Here is a 13,610-nt window from a genome sequence, read left to right as displayed (position 1 = left end):
TCATTCTACGTTATGTTTTGAGGCAATAATACTAAAACTATAGGAAAAACAAGTCAACTGTTATTATGTTGCTACATATATATAGGTTAACTTACTAAAATATTATTCTCTAAACGCTTCTTTATAGAATTAAATTTTATTTAATTTTCTTGTATAATAGTCGATGTAAAAATAAAATCTTAAAAATTTAAATGCAACTAATTTTTCTTTTTAACTCTCTTTTATTTTTCGCTTCATATTTGCATGTCATGACAAATAACAAACGTGTTCTCGGTCTATGATAAGTTGTCATCTATATTATTCAATTGTTTTGTTGCCGAGCGTACCAAACTTTGTACTTTTGACAAGTTTTAACAAGACAAGAATGAACAAGACTCATAATACTCAATTACTTAGCTTTCATAAAGTTTGACAGATTAGATAAGATTCTTGTGTTGTGTTATAAAAGTGGGCCGCATAACATCTTCCTCAGTTGTGGTCGACGCGCGTAGGTAACTGAAGTGTTTGTGATAAACTGTGAGTGTTTCTGTTTTGAGATATATTTTATTGTTTGTTTCTTGTTAAACACTCTTAAGACAAATGTGAATATTATTAGTGTACTTAGTTAATTCTTCCAGAAGTGGAATAGGAAACTATGATCGTAACATTTAGCTTACAACACTTATTGTATATGTATTCCTTTTTTTTACTTAAAGTTTTGTTGACGACACATTTATTTTGAATAACTTTAACTTTTTAAATCGGTATCAATTTCATCATAAAAGGCAATAACACCATGGAATTACTACTACCGCTAAGTACTATATAATATACATATATATCTTCAATTGATATGTTTTACTAAGGTATTTTGCTAACCACTCTTAAGCTGGCCTCACATATGCGATGTCTTCTGAAATCATAATCTTTATTTCTGCTTTTTGCCTGACTGATTTTCTAAGACTGCGCGTCTTAGAAAATCAGTCAGGAATTCAAGATGGATAGTTTCATTCGAAACCCGCGATCTAAAAATTTCAGTACCTAACTCCTTTTATTATGATTAGCTAAAAACAACGCTAATAGTAAGAAATCCTCTTTCTTAAAGACTTTCACTTACCGTGTCAGTAGTTCGTCACTGTCCTGTCAAAATATATTAGATTACCAATTGCGCCAATTCTCTGAACATTTCTAGCTTTGTGATTAGAATGATCGTCATTGTAAATAGCGGGTATGGGCAGCAGGAATTGATGCGTCGACTATACCGGCACGAAGGCGTGTCTAAACAATTTTTAATATGAGTGGGACAATAATACGCGTCATGCGAAGGACACTGTTGTGGCGCGCCTCACTACGAAGTCCGTCGAATGTTTGCGCATCATCAGCCCAGACACGCAACAGCCTGGTCGGCGGTGGATCACCGCGCAACAGTGTAAACGCACCTTTAGGAGTAACTTGGAATATTTGAAATTCCAAGCAAAAAGTAGAAGTTAGATATAAACTCAATATATTGTGGACTAAGTCAGTTTGTCACAAATCAAATGGCTTAAACGGAGAAAAGTTCGTAACCTCGTGCCCATTTTATAAAGTGCTATGTTTTTGTTCACAAGATGGCGCCAGTAGTAACACAAATAGTTGACCCCGTCACCATAGGCGAGGGTCCGCACTGGGACAGCGAGGACAATGCGCTGTACTTCGTCAGCATCAACGACCACACTATACATAAGTATAAACCAGATACAGGCAAACACTTTAAGGCTAAGCTAGGTAAGTTTATAATTATTGAAGGGCGAGCTAAAAATTGCTACTTTGCAGCCTATCTTGAATAAATAAATTTCGAGTCTTTTAAAAAAAAATGAAATAGAAAAGCCTTAACTGTAACACTCACATTGTAGAATGCAAATAAATAAATTATGAATACGAATAAGAGTCATCAACAATTTTCATTTTTAGACGATGGTGCTCATTTCATTCTACCTGTTGAGGGAAAGAAGAACCACTTCCTGATCACTCAAGGCCGTAAAGTGGTGGAGATCAAGTGGTCCGGAGACGAGAAATCTCCCAAGATACTGAGAACTATTACAGAGGTCGAGCACGAACATCCAACAAACTCACTTAATGATGGAAAGGCTGATCCTTTAGGAAGACTGTTTACTGGTAAGCTACGTCGTAGCTCCACCAGTTGTTCATGACCGTGGTCTTTTGAATCTATAAATGTAACGATAAATACATTTCCAGGTAGCTTGACTGGAAATTTTGATCCAAACAGTGCGAAGACAGCCGCCCTGTACCGCATAGATCCTGACGGTACCACCACTAAGCTGGCTAGTGACGTGCAATGCTCCAACGGCCTGTGCTGGGACCTCAAGGAGAAGGCCTTCTATTATATAGACTCTATAACAAGAGTCATCCAAAGATACGACTATGACGCGGCTACCGGACACATCTGTAAGTATTTATATACTATAAGTTATCCTATAAATAATTATCCAACAAAATGTTGTTTTGATAACCGCAACAGCTATTGGGAAACCATAACCGACTAAATTCTTTATTGCATAAGGACAGGGGGTACAATAATAGGAAAGTTACGTAAACAGTTCCCCTAACTCCTGGTAGCATGGACTTTGTCCACACCAATTAGGAAAGCAATGCAGACAGGAGTCCCACTGAGCAGAGTCACGTCTGACACCAGGACTAAAATTACCAAACTATGCACTTTAAGGAGTTTGATTTGTAATAATTGAATACCGCTAATATCTCCACAGCAAACCCCAGAAGTGCGTTTTCATTAATAGAACATGGTTTGAAAGGATCCCCGGACGGTATGACCATCGATACCGACGGGAACCTGTGGGTCGCAGTCTTCGGGGGATCAAACGTAAGTGATTCAAATTTTAAAGATGAAAAGTTAAAGATCTGCAGTGTTGTAGTGGTAAACCAGAAACAAAAGCTTTTTACCCATCGTCGGAAATTAGGACATTAGCATTTTGGGATGGCACAACCTACTCGTATGTTTTCATATTAGGATTGAACTAAAATACATTTTCAAGTAGTTAGGTAACGTTTAACTCTTCATTTTGTTTTCTTCTCGTAGTAAGCAAAGCTTAAAGCGTCTGTAGGATCACGTTCTTTATTTTTGCACTAACGCACTTTTTTAATTCTCAGGTTTTAAAGATTGATCCTAGAAAGAACACACTTCTGGAAACGCTGCCTATACCGGTACCTCAGGTGACGTCAGTGACCTTCGGAGGTCCAAACCTGGACATCCTGTACGTGACTACTGCTTGTATAGACTTCGGAGGAAAGCCAGATCCCCCTTCGGGCGCCACGTATGCTGTTACAGGGCTCTCTGTTAAGGGACACCCGAATCTTAGAGTCAAGATGCATAGATAAATCGGAGAGGGCCTTAAGTTTTCTCCGATAACCCAATGCTATTGCCTGTCCACTGCATCGACGGAGAGAGTTTTAATTTTTAAGGATTATTTTATAAAACCGATTAATTGTATTTTTACACATATACTGACTTTCATTTTAATACCAGCTCGCCAAAATATTCGAAATTGCAGCATTTTATTTTTAATAGCGATATCAGAGGATATTCATAATATTAGTACTGAGATATAATGAGATCTTTTTCTTCTATCTTTTTAATGAGATTCTTTTCACCACAAAATATCTTTAAAACAGAGATTTTTATTTCAAAATTCCAGCAAAAGCGGTATAAAGCAAAATAAGTTTTCCATAAGCATAAACCTCAGAAATCGTTACACATATGAGTGTAACACTTATGTATTCACAAGCACTTATAAAGCCACTTATCTTTCAACTAATTGTTCGATAACTGTCTCGGAGATAGGTGACTTAAGAGTATCATATTTGTAATTCAAATATATTACAAACAATTTAACATACCTGCATATACTCCTAGTTCGTGGTGATAATGTGTTGGCAACACAGTCATGCTTCATATTATGCAATAACCATATTTGCCATTCATTCACCAGCCACTGTAAATATCCCCAATTCAATTCCAATTGTTCGCTCCCAAGGCCGATGAATGAATGGCAATTGGATTAAATATAAACCTATTCCTATTCCCTTAAACATTTTGCCAGCACGATAATTAAGTAAGTGTTCCGCCTCACACTGAACTTCCAATTGCTGTTTTGGAAAAAGGCTTAGGATAATACGAATAGTGCCAATTTAATCCAATTTCCATTCATTAATCGGCCATGTGAATAGAATTGGTGCCAAGGTCTTAAAATGTTATTTTCTAGAAAAAAAAATAAAGTATTTCTTCAAGCGTATCGCATTTGCATTGTTCTTTACAATCATGATCAGCGCTTTCTTTTAGATCTTGGCCGAAAAATTACACAGGTCTTAACTTTTTTGCCAATGCAAACCATATAGATATCGATTAGAAGACCTTCTGCATGCTTGTGCTTCTTCTTTTCGAGTCATCAGTACCTTCCTCCTATAAGATTCTATGCGCACAGCTAAATGCTTAATCATTTTTTTTGCAGCTTCGTTGAGACAAAAGGTGATTGTCCACAGCCAGCTGAATTAAGTTTAGTCTTAGTAAGGTCAATTCAATTCAAAAGTCTTTATTTCTCTCTTATTTAGGGTCTCCTTCTTAGGGTTCTGGGCGACGGCACGAGGATGTTTGTCGTCCAATTATAGGACCCACGACGGGGGGCCACATTCGGTGCTATGGATGTGGTCCTAATATGAGGCGAGGAGGCCGATGTGATGGATGACAAGAAGGATTGCAACGCATTACCCTACACCGACACAAAAACGCAAACGACGTAGCACGGCGGTTCAGGTTTAGTCACTAGACTAGGTTTAGACTGTACCCATTTCTTCCCCCGAAGGAGTGGAACCATGAGGGTTCCCCCAGCATATCAATAAAATAAAAGGTTCAATCCTTGCCTGGAACTAATTTGTATGATTTTGTCTTTGTGCATGTGAAATGTTTGTGAATCTAATGCGATACAAGGATTATTATTCATTAGTGCAGGAGCGGTAAATTAAAAAAAAAAACAATTAAAAAATTGGTTAAAAAAGATACCTACTTAATTTCCAAATAACTAGATAAGAGTTATGATGATGGCATGGCACCGACACACTTATTCTGTTATTGTTCTCTATAATAATAATTCTGTAAACGGTATGACAGCGTGCTGCTGGGGAGTTTTTTGCGCCGTTTCTTCTCCCACAGCAAAAGCACTTAGGAAGCGGTGAAAGGTGGGCGAAACTGGGTTCTGTCCAATGTAATCTGACCTTCAGAAAGTGCTACTTAGTAGCGTAATTTGAATAAATGAATTTTGATTTTGTTATAACATATCATTTTCCTGTTATTGCTAAAAAACTACTTTTCATGGTGATATTGTACTAAAACCCCGTTTGATGGTGACTATCAATCAGACTCCCAATAAACCGTTGCTAAGTGAATGTTTCGGTCACAGAAATTATGTACCTATCTAACAGAGATAGTTAGTGTCTTGATCCAATTAAAAATGTATTATTGTACTATTTTTTCTGTTTTCTGAACTAAGGGTGCAGAACTTTTGCTTTACCACATACACACTCACTATGTGTACTCGCGATACTAAATGTTCCGAAATTCTGCGTCTGAAAAACACAAAATGGTTACCCAACAAATTTATTACTTTAACAGCCATTGCTTATCCTCGACCTTTATTTTTAGTATTGTTATAGCGGCAACTTAAATACATGATCTGTGATATTTAAAACTTTCAAGCTATCTCGGTTCATGTGATAGCCTTGTGTCAAACGGAAGGACAGGGCCCCATTTCCGTTATTTACAATGGCGGACGAATGAATGGCAATTGGATTAAATTTCACACTAATCGTATTCTCCCAAGCAATTCATGGGAGATTAATACTTTGCCACCGCAATAATTGGAAATTCATTGTAGGTATTGGCCGTGAGTATTCCGCCCGAATTTCTAATTATAGTATTAAAAAAATGCTTAGAAAAATAAGAATTCCATTAATTCATCGGCCACTTTCAATAGCGGAATTGCCCTGATGGTAGACAGCAGCGACAGACAAGGAAAATAAAACAGGTACTTCTGATTGTTATTCTTGCTATGTATAAGTATGAATCGATATAAATTGCATCAACAGCAAATTGGCACATACTTAATTACCTACAGTGATTAGATTAGAGATATGATGTGCTATATAATAACAGACTCTACACTCTACAGTATCAGTGCTATAATTGTGCTTAAGTTACAACCTAACCAAATTGCGTAATACACTACACACAGTAAGTGCCTAATATCATTTTTTTTAATTCTCTTTCTACAAAACGGAATTAAGTTTGCTTATTTGTTACGATCTTTACGATTAAGTAGCGGAGGAAGTTGATATTTTGTCTGCACCTATCGGACTTCGAATCAAGCTGTATCTGACTTTTGTAATGAGTTGAAGCATTTTATTCTGCAAATATACATAGGTACTATTGAAATCATAGTGTGCTCACCTTAAAATATCTTTAGTTAGCCCATTCTCTCGGTCTTTAGATGGCGCCAGTTCTCCAGAAAGTGCTAGACCCAGTGACGTTGGGTGAGGGTCCGCACTGGCACAGCGAGGAGCAGGTGCTGTACTTCGTGAGCATCGGAGACGCCACCGTCCACAAGTATAATCCGACTACTGGCAAACATGTCAGGGCTAAATTAGGTAGGTTTGTTGCTCACTTTTCCTACTCGGGAATCGCACAGTGACTTCAACGACTCTGCTATCTGTTCATAATTCGTTCTCATCTTTGCAGAGCATAAGCCACATTTTATTCTACCTGTTGAGGGAAAGAAAAATCACTTCCTGATCACTCAAGGCCGCAAAGTGGTGGAGATCGAGTGGTTCGGAGACGAGAACCCTCCCAAAGTCTTGAGGACTATCACAGAGGTAGACCATGACTTCCCGAGTAATACAATCAATGACGGCAAGGCAGATCCCTGGGGAAGACTATTCACTGGCAAGTTATAAAAAAATATATTTAAGATTGAACAGTTAAAAAATAGTGTAAGTTGTGAGAAGCAAACCTTTGTGAGAAAAAACCTATGCATCAAATACTTTGTTAAAACCGATCTATAGAGTGAGTAATTTGAATGTGTTACTATTTAGAAATATTATTATTTTTTAGGTACGATAGGGAAATTCGTGGGTCCGAATCTAAACATGACAAAGGAGGGCTCTCTATATCGTATTGACCCCGATAGCACTACAACGAAGTTCGCTACAGATATCATCTGCTCCAACGGCCTTTGCTGGGACCTGAAGGAGAAGGCTTTCTATTACGTAGACTCACTGACTTACGCAATCCAGAGGTTCGACTATGATGTGGAGACCGGTGACATTTGTAAGTGTGAATGAAAACACCCACGTAACTTCTGTTGTATTCAAACTACTCCACTACACTAAGGTTTTTCATCCTTGTATGTATATCCTCGCGGGAAAGAAGACAAGCATTCAAATCCCAAATACAAAGACACTCAGACTCAGAAAAATGATTTGGAAATCTCACATATCTGGTGATCGCAAAAGAAGCACTTCGCGCAAATTTTTCATTGGAATAATCGGCAGTCGCACATTAGTATTTTTAAAAAAGCTTTAGATTAAAAATAATCTTCTCATGCAGATTATTTTCTCCACAGCGAACCCTAGATATATATTCAATGTCAAGGAGCATGAATTGGAGGGCTTCCCAGACGGCATGACCATCGACACAGACGGGAACCTGTGGGTCGCGGTGTTCGGGGGATCATGTGTAAGTAGTCATACAATTGTAAGGTAGTGAGGGTTTGTTCACATATTAAAAATATCAATTTATGATGCTATTGTATCATACTTAAAAGACGCAAAAAGTTCTAACTCGTAGTAACTCGTTTACAGTCAACAACATTACTTTACTTACATTAATTTCTGCATTAGGTTCTAAAAATAGACCCAAGAACCAACACCATTCTGGAAACCATCCCTGTACCGGCAAAGCAGGTGACGTCAGTGACCTTCGGAGGTCCAAACCTGGACATGCTGTATGTGACTACTGGACGCATGGAATTCGAGGGACCACAGCCTCCCCCACCTGCAGGATCCGTCTTCTCCGTCACAGGAATCTCCGCCAAGGGTCATCCGAATGTTAATGTCAGAGTGGATTAAATATGTAAATTAAATTATAGGCATGTGTTTAAAACTGACACGGTTTTAAGAAAACTGACGAAAAAGGTTTAACACGTTCTAATATACCTACCTACTATTACTACCTTACTACCTTGCCTTCGTGAAAACAAGATCACAAGCCCGTATCTTGCTTGCAACGGCCAATGAATGAATGGAAATAGGATTACAATGAAATTGGGAATTCAGTACGGGACGTAACAATCCCGGCCAATACAATGAATTCCCAATGCTTGTGTTAGCAATAATATGCTTTGGAGAATACGAATAGTGTCCAATTTAATCCTATTGCCATATACTCATCGGCCATTGTAAATAGCGGATTTTTGGCCCTGCTCAATTTTAAAATGCATCTACCAAACCTATTTTTGTTGAGGAATGGTTACGATGCCTTACTACTCGTAAGCGTTGGCTTGTTATCACTTGGGTACAGAACTGGTATATTTAAAGCATTTATAAAAAAACGGCACAATGTAATACTGGGTCGAGAACTGTGTTTTTTTCCCCTTATTTATTCTTAGTCCTCATTCTACCGCAGTCCCTAATGCAAGGAATGTTGCCCATTTTATAATAAAGCAATTAACGTGATTGTCGTAATTAAAAAGTAAACAATACCAAAAAATAGAAATATTATAAAGTTCTGGACATAAACAATGTACTTATTACAGTATATATCAAACATATATACTGGGTTTGTTGATACCTATTTTCCTTTTGTTTTGCAAAAATATTAACATAATATCTTACTAATATCAAAAACAATGTTGAATTGCAAGTCATAATGAACTGTTAAAAACGGATTGTTCCGGCCACGTAAAGCAGTCATGTGGCAGACAGCTACAACATTAACCAAAATGATTTGATATGTTTACCCATTTATTAAAAGTAGATATAAAAAAGGGTCCCAGTTGTGGGTTATTGTTAAATGCCCCAGTCGTGGTCAAACTGTGCAAGACTCTCTAGTTGCATCTTAGTTACATTTTTTTTTATGAGTTTACAATTGTGCCTTATGATTTTGAGCCTTATTATTCATGGGTAGTTTTCAATTGAGTCAAAGAAAATGCAATTACCATCACCTGATATATTTTTTATTTGTAGCGACAGGTGTAATTTATCTAAATACGAATATCCCGTAGGACAAATTTAAACCTTTACATAGACTAGTAGACTATTCGTATTCTTTTAAGCATTTAGACAACGCAATTATTAAGTCCCGTACTGAATTTCCAATTATTGTGTCGGCAAAATGCTTAGGAGGATACGAATATTGTCATTTTAATTCCATTCATTCATAAAGAGCAGAATTGGGACCCAATGTCTTACTGTAACTATTATTGAATTAACAAGCGTCGATTAGTAAATAAATAATTTTAAATAACAAGCGATAACATGATTTGGTTTTTAATTTAAAAAATGATTAGTGAAATGGCAGTTAATCATGACTAATCACTTCTCCAAAAATGTATTCTAAACTGATTGTTATTAATTGCAACCAACCCTTGATCCATGATTTACTGTAAAGTACACGTAAGTAAAGTGTACCAAGTGTACAAGTGCGGGTATCTGCGAGTTGGACTTAGGCACCGAGGGTTTCGAACCGCCACATATCGGTCAATACGTAAAACCCACTGCGCGTGAAGTGTCGCCGGTTTGGTCCTACCCGTAGGATAAGTATTTCTGTCACGCTTATCCTGAATCTGGGTACTCTGGGTGTATTGTGCCTTGCATATTTCTTGGAACCACTCGCGCACATGGCTAAAAAGTGTATTTAGTTTTGATTGTGCCGATAGAGTCAAAGGTTTAATTTTCACAGTAGATTTTATTATTTCGTATAAACTTTAATTTTTATATACATAATCGCGTACCTAGAACAAACTTATTTTATAAAGAGCTATGGAACCCTAAAAACATTAGTCTAATTTTTAGTGAGATAAGATAACCCTCTTACTTATTTAGTAATGAACGAATCGTCGCATTATCTTTACCTACTAGGTAGTGGTGGTGATTCAACTGTGAGTAGCATTTGAAATGTTTTTATAGTTTAAAAATCATAATTTCTTAGTTGATTTTACCAACCTCAGCAGTTAGCACTTATTCGAATGTCATTTCTTTAGGTGTTGGTTCTTTTTCACAGGGTTAGTAAATAGACATTTAGAAGATAAGTATATTTTTCTGTTCGACTTGAAGACATTAGAAGTGATCTACCATTAAGGACATTTACGCTTAGTAAACTCGCAATGAATTCCGTAAAAGAAGAGCATTGCAATTTCTGTTTCTTTTTTGCCAGATCAAATGACGTATTTGGTGCAGAAAGTAACAGATCCAGTGAAGCTGGGCGAGGGACCACACTGGGACCATGCGAAGCAGGTGCTTTATTTTGTCAGCATCATGGACTCCACTGTCAACAAGTTTGTGCCAGCTATTAAGAGACTCACTACGGTTAAACTAGGTAAGTTTATCGTAATCTCTGGACTTTTGCCGGCATATTGCACAAACGCCGCTTGGGAGAAACATCCCCAAACCATCATGCTCATTGTCAAGTGACTCTAAGGGCCAATAGACCGTAGAACATCCCTTAAATAAGTATCGTTTTTAACGAGTTTCTCCATTTTTACATTTCAGACGTCGCACCACATTTCATAATTCCTGTTGAAGGCAAAAGGAATCATTTCATCATCAACCAAGGACGGAAAGTCGTTGAGATCGAGTGGTCTGGCATGCAGAATAGCATCAAGATCCTAAGAATCATTGCAGAAGTGGATGATGATCACCCCACAAACACCTTTAATGATGGAAAGGCTGATCCCAGAGGAAGGTTGTTTTCTGGTGAGTTTAATAGGAATTTAGAAGTTAAAGGGCGATACAATTGCAAAAATATTATCATCAATCTAAGCGCCTGTTAAATGAAACCTTAATGAAAAATGATAAAATTGCCGCCGCCCGCGCCCCACACCATTGTTACAAGGCTCGGACCGCGCTCGCAACAGAGCTGTGATTCTAAAAAACTACGAATTGCATCATAATATGGAATAAAAATTGCATTTAATTTTTTTTTTCAAATCTCATAAATACCTATTTTTTTATCATGAACGTGTTCTAGTCATTGGATACATGAACTGGGCTGCTTTTGTAAGACGACAAAAAAAACCCGGTGTATACTTACTATTTTTTTCTTTTTAATTATCACTTCAACAAACGGTGCGGTCTTATACATTACAAAAAAACAAAACACTGCGCTATGGGGTAAAAAAACTGCTACATATATCTATACAACGAAACCGGTAACAAGACACAAATAAAATGATTGTTCTCTAATTATAGGCACAATGGCTCCAGGAATTGATGAAGAATCTTTAAAAAGCAAGAAAGGCTCTCTATACCGCATCGACCCTGACGGCAGCACACATAAGCTGGCGACTGGTATTAGTGTTGCCAATGGCCTGTGCTGGGACCTCAAAGAGAAGGCGTTCTACTACATAGACTCAATGGAGTACAACGTCAGGAGATACGACTATGATGTGGAAACCGGAGATATCTGTGAGTATTGGGTTATAGCATGTGTAAGTAATAAGTGAAACTTGTTTGTTGGTCTAGCGGTATACCGGAGCTCACGATGGGTTCGGTTTCCGTCTATGTCAAGTTTCTGGACATGATAAGTTGTCTGGTGTAATATATCTAGAATACTAGCTTTTCGCGAGCGTCGAAGTCGGTTATATCGCATTTCCAAGATAACTCTTCAAAAGTTCGGGATAAAAACTATCCTATGTTCTTTCTCAAGGTCGACTCTATCTCTGTACCAAATTTCATTAAAATCAGTTCAGTGGCTTAGACATGAAAGCGTGACAGACAGACAGAGTTACTTTCGCTTTTATAATAATAGTAGGGATTTATGTATTTAGAAATATTTAAAGAAGCTCTAGTAACAACGGGTAGTGGATCCACTCCGGTTCGAAATATTCTTTAATAATAAATAACTAAAAACTACAAACTGATAAGCGTATGTATTACATATTATTAAAAATAATATATCGAGCCTATATATGGACCACTGCTGGGCATAGGCCTCTTCCTATATAGAGGTTATTTAGAATTAATTATTTGTTTTTCAGCGAACCTGAGCTACGTGTTCTCGCTGAAGGATCACGATCTAGACATGATCGCGGACGGCATGACCATCGATACAGACGGTAACCTGTGGATCGCGCTCTTTGGGGGTCATCACGTGAGTAGCTATGGCTACATACCTTCCGAGTTTTTCGTGACTTGATTACTCATTATACTCTCATTATTTCCTCATTTATGAGTGTCGAAACTATCCTCAACGTCCTTTCGCCCTGACTCCAGATTCTCAAGTGTTGGAAACAAAACAAAACATAGGAAAGTTAGTTTCTGGAATTACAAGCTAGTTAACGTACATAATTTTGAAAGTATACTGCACCTGCTGTTATACTGGTTGATTGCCATTTATTTGTCTCAAAAGCGTAACGAAGTAACAATAGGTACTTGCATGGTAGATGGATTTTTTTCATACGATACAGAATTACGATAATATTAAACATTTATTTTGGGTCCTTTTTAATGCAAAAAATAGTCCAGTTAAATCCCAAAGATGTTTTTTGTGCAGGTTGTGAAAGTCGACCCCAGAACCGGAACACTCTTGGAAAAGGTCCCAATACCAGCGAAACAAGTGACGTCGGTAACCTTCGGAGGGCCAAACCTAGATGTGCTGTACGTAACTACTGGGTGTCTGGACTTTGAAGGGCCCCAACCCCCTCCTGCGGGGGCCACATTCGCCGTTAAAGGGACCAACGCCAGAGGCTATGAGAATGTGAATTTCAGGATTCAAGAATCGACTGGCGCCCGTTAATGGTAACTTCGGTCGGGTTCGTACCGCAATATGCAGCATAAGAAGTTTTGATCGAGTTGAACATAATAAACCTTATAATAAACATAATAAACCTCCTCGACCTCCGTGGTCGAGTGGCGTACGCACCGGTTTCAAGGTGTCGCTAGCTCGATCGAACCCGGGACCTCACCCGGGTTCGATCCCCGGTCGAGTCAATGTAAAAATTCACATTTCTACATTGTCTCGGGTCTGGGTGTTTGTGGTACCTTCGAAACCTTCGAAACCTTTGGAATTCAGATACAATCTGAATTCCATAACACAAGTGCTTTAGCATCTTACTTTCGGTTCAGAACAATGTATGTGATGTTGTCCGCATTTATTTATTTTATTATTTAATAAAGTTACGTCAGCTTTCTTTTGTTTATAGCTGCAGTTTAACAGTTATATGACAGTGATAGCCTAACACTATTTAGACTGTCAAGTGAGAAGCTGTCAATTTAAATCCCGGCACTCTCCAATGTATTTTTGAATTTATGTGCCTAACAGCTGTTGCCCGCGCGCTACAAATCGAGAACTT

At 37.8% G+C, this 13,610-nt stretch overlaps 2 protein-coding genes across 2 annotated transcripts; both read left to right on the top strand.

The window, feature by feature from the left end:
- Positions 1-372: 372 nt before the first annotated feature.
- Positions 373-3,496, top strand: LOC113500267 (regucalcin-like). The gene is made up of 6 exons (XM_026880988.1): positions 373-516; positions 1,587-1,743; positions 1,930-2,133; positions 2,215-2,424; positions 2,745-2,857; positions 3,145-3,496. Exons 2-6 carry the CDS (start codon positions 1,587-1,589, stop codon positions 3,370-3,372), a joined length of 912 nt encoding a protein of 303 aa, XP_026736789.1. The 5' UTR covers positions 373-516; the 3' UTR covers positions 3,373-3,496.
- Positions 3,497-6,194: 2,698 nt separating this feature from the next.
- LOC113500183 lies at positions 6,195-13,105 on the top strand. Its single transcript, XM_026880895.1, has 11 exons — positions 6,195-6,277; positions 6,534-6,690; positions 6,782-6,985; positions 7,154-7,369; positions 7,665-7,777; positions 7,942-8,166; positions 10,441-10,636; positions 10,810-11,013; positions 11,509-11,724; positions 12,297-12,409; positions 12,812-13,105. Exons 2-11 carry the CDS (start codon positions 6,534-6,536, stop codon positions 13,052-13,054), a joined length of 1,887 nt encoding a protein of 628 aa, XP_026736696.1. The 5' UTR covers positions 6,195-6,277; the 3' UTR covers positions 13,055-13,105.
- The last annotated feature ends 505 nt before the right edge of the window (positions 13,106-13,610 follow it).

The sequence above is a fragment of the Trichoplusia ni genome, chromosome 13 (assembly GCF_003590095.1).
Source record: "Trichoplusia ni isolate ovarian cell line Hi5 chromosome 13, tn1, whole genome shotgun sequence".
Lineage (NCBI taxonomy): Eukaryota > Metazoa > Arthropoda > Insecta > Lepidoptera > Noctuidae > Trichoplusia > Trichoplusia ni.
This window is presented reverse-complemented; position numbering and strand designations above follow the sequence as displayed.

Excerpts from the sequence above, each read along its gene's own strand:
- LOC113500267 (XM_026880988.1), top strand. The coding sequence starts at position 1,587 with ATGGCGCCAGTAGTAACACAAATAGTTGACCCCGTCACCATAGGCGAG. Across the intron at positions 1,744-1,929 it reads ACACTTTAAGGCTAAGCTAG|ACGATGGTGCTCATTTCATT; the intron begins GTAAGTTTATAA and ends TTTCATTTTTAG. Across the intron at positions 2,134-2,214 it reads TTTAGGAAGACTGTTTACTG|GTAGCTTGACTGGAAATTTT; the intron begins GTAAGCTACGTC and ends ATACATTTCCAG.
- LOC113500183 (XM_026880895.1), top strand. The coding sequence starts at position 6,534 with ATGGCGCCAGTTCTCCAGAAAGTGCTAGACCCAGTGACGTTGGGTGAG. Across the intron at positions 6,691-6,781 it reads ACATGTCAGGGCTAAATTAG|AGCATAAGCCACATTTTATT; the intron begins GTAGGTTTGTTG and ends TCATCTTTGCAG. Across the intron at positions 6,986-7,153 it reads CTGGGGAAGACTATTCACTG|GTACGATAGGGAAATTCGTG; the intron begins GCAAGTTATAAA and ends ATTATTTTTTAG.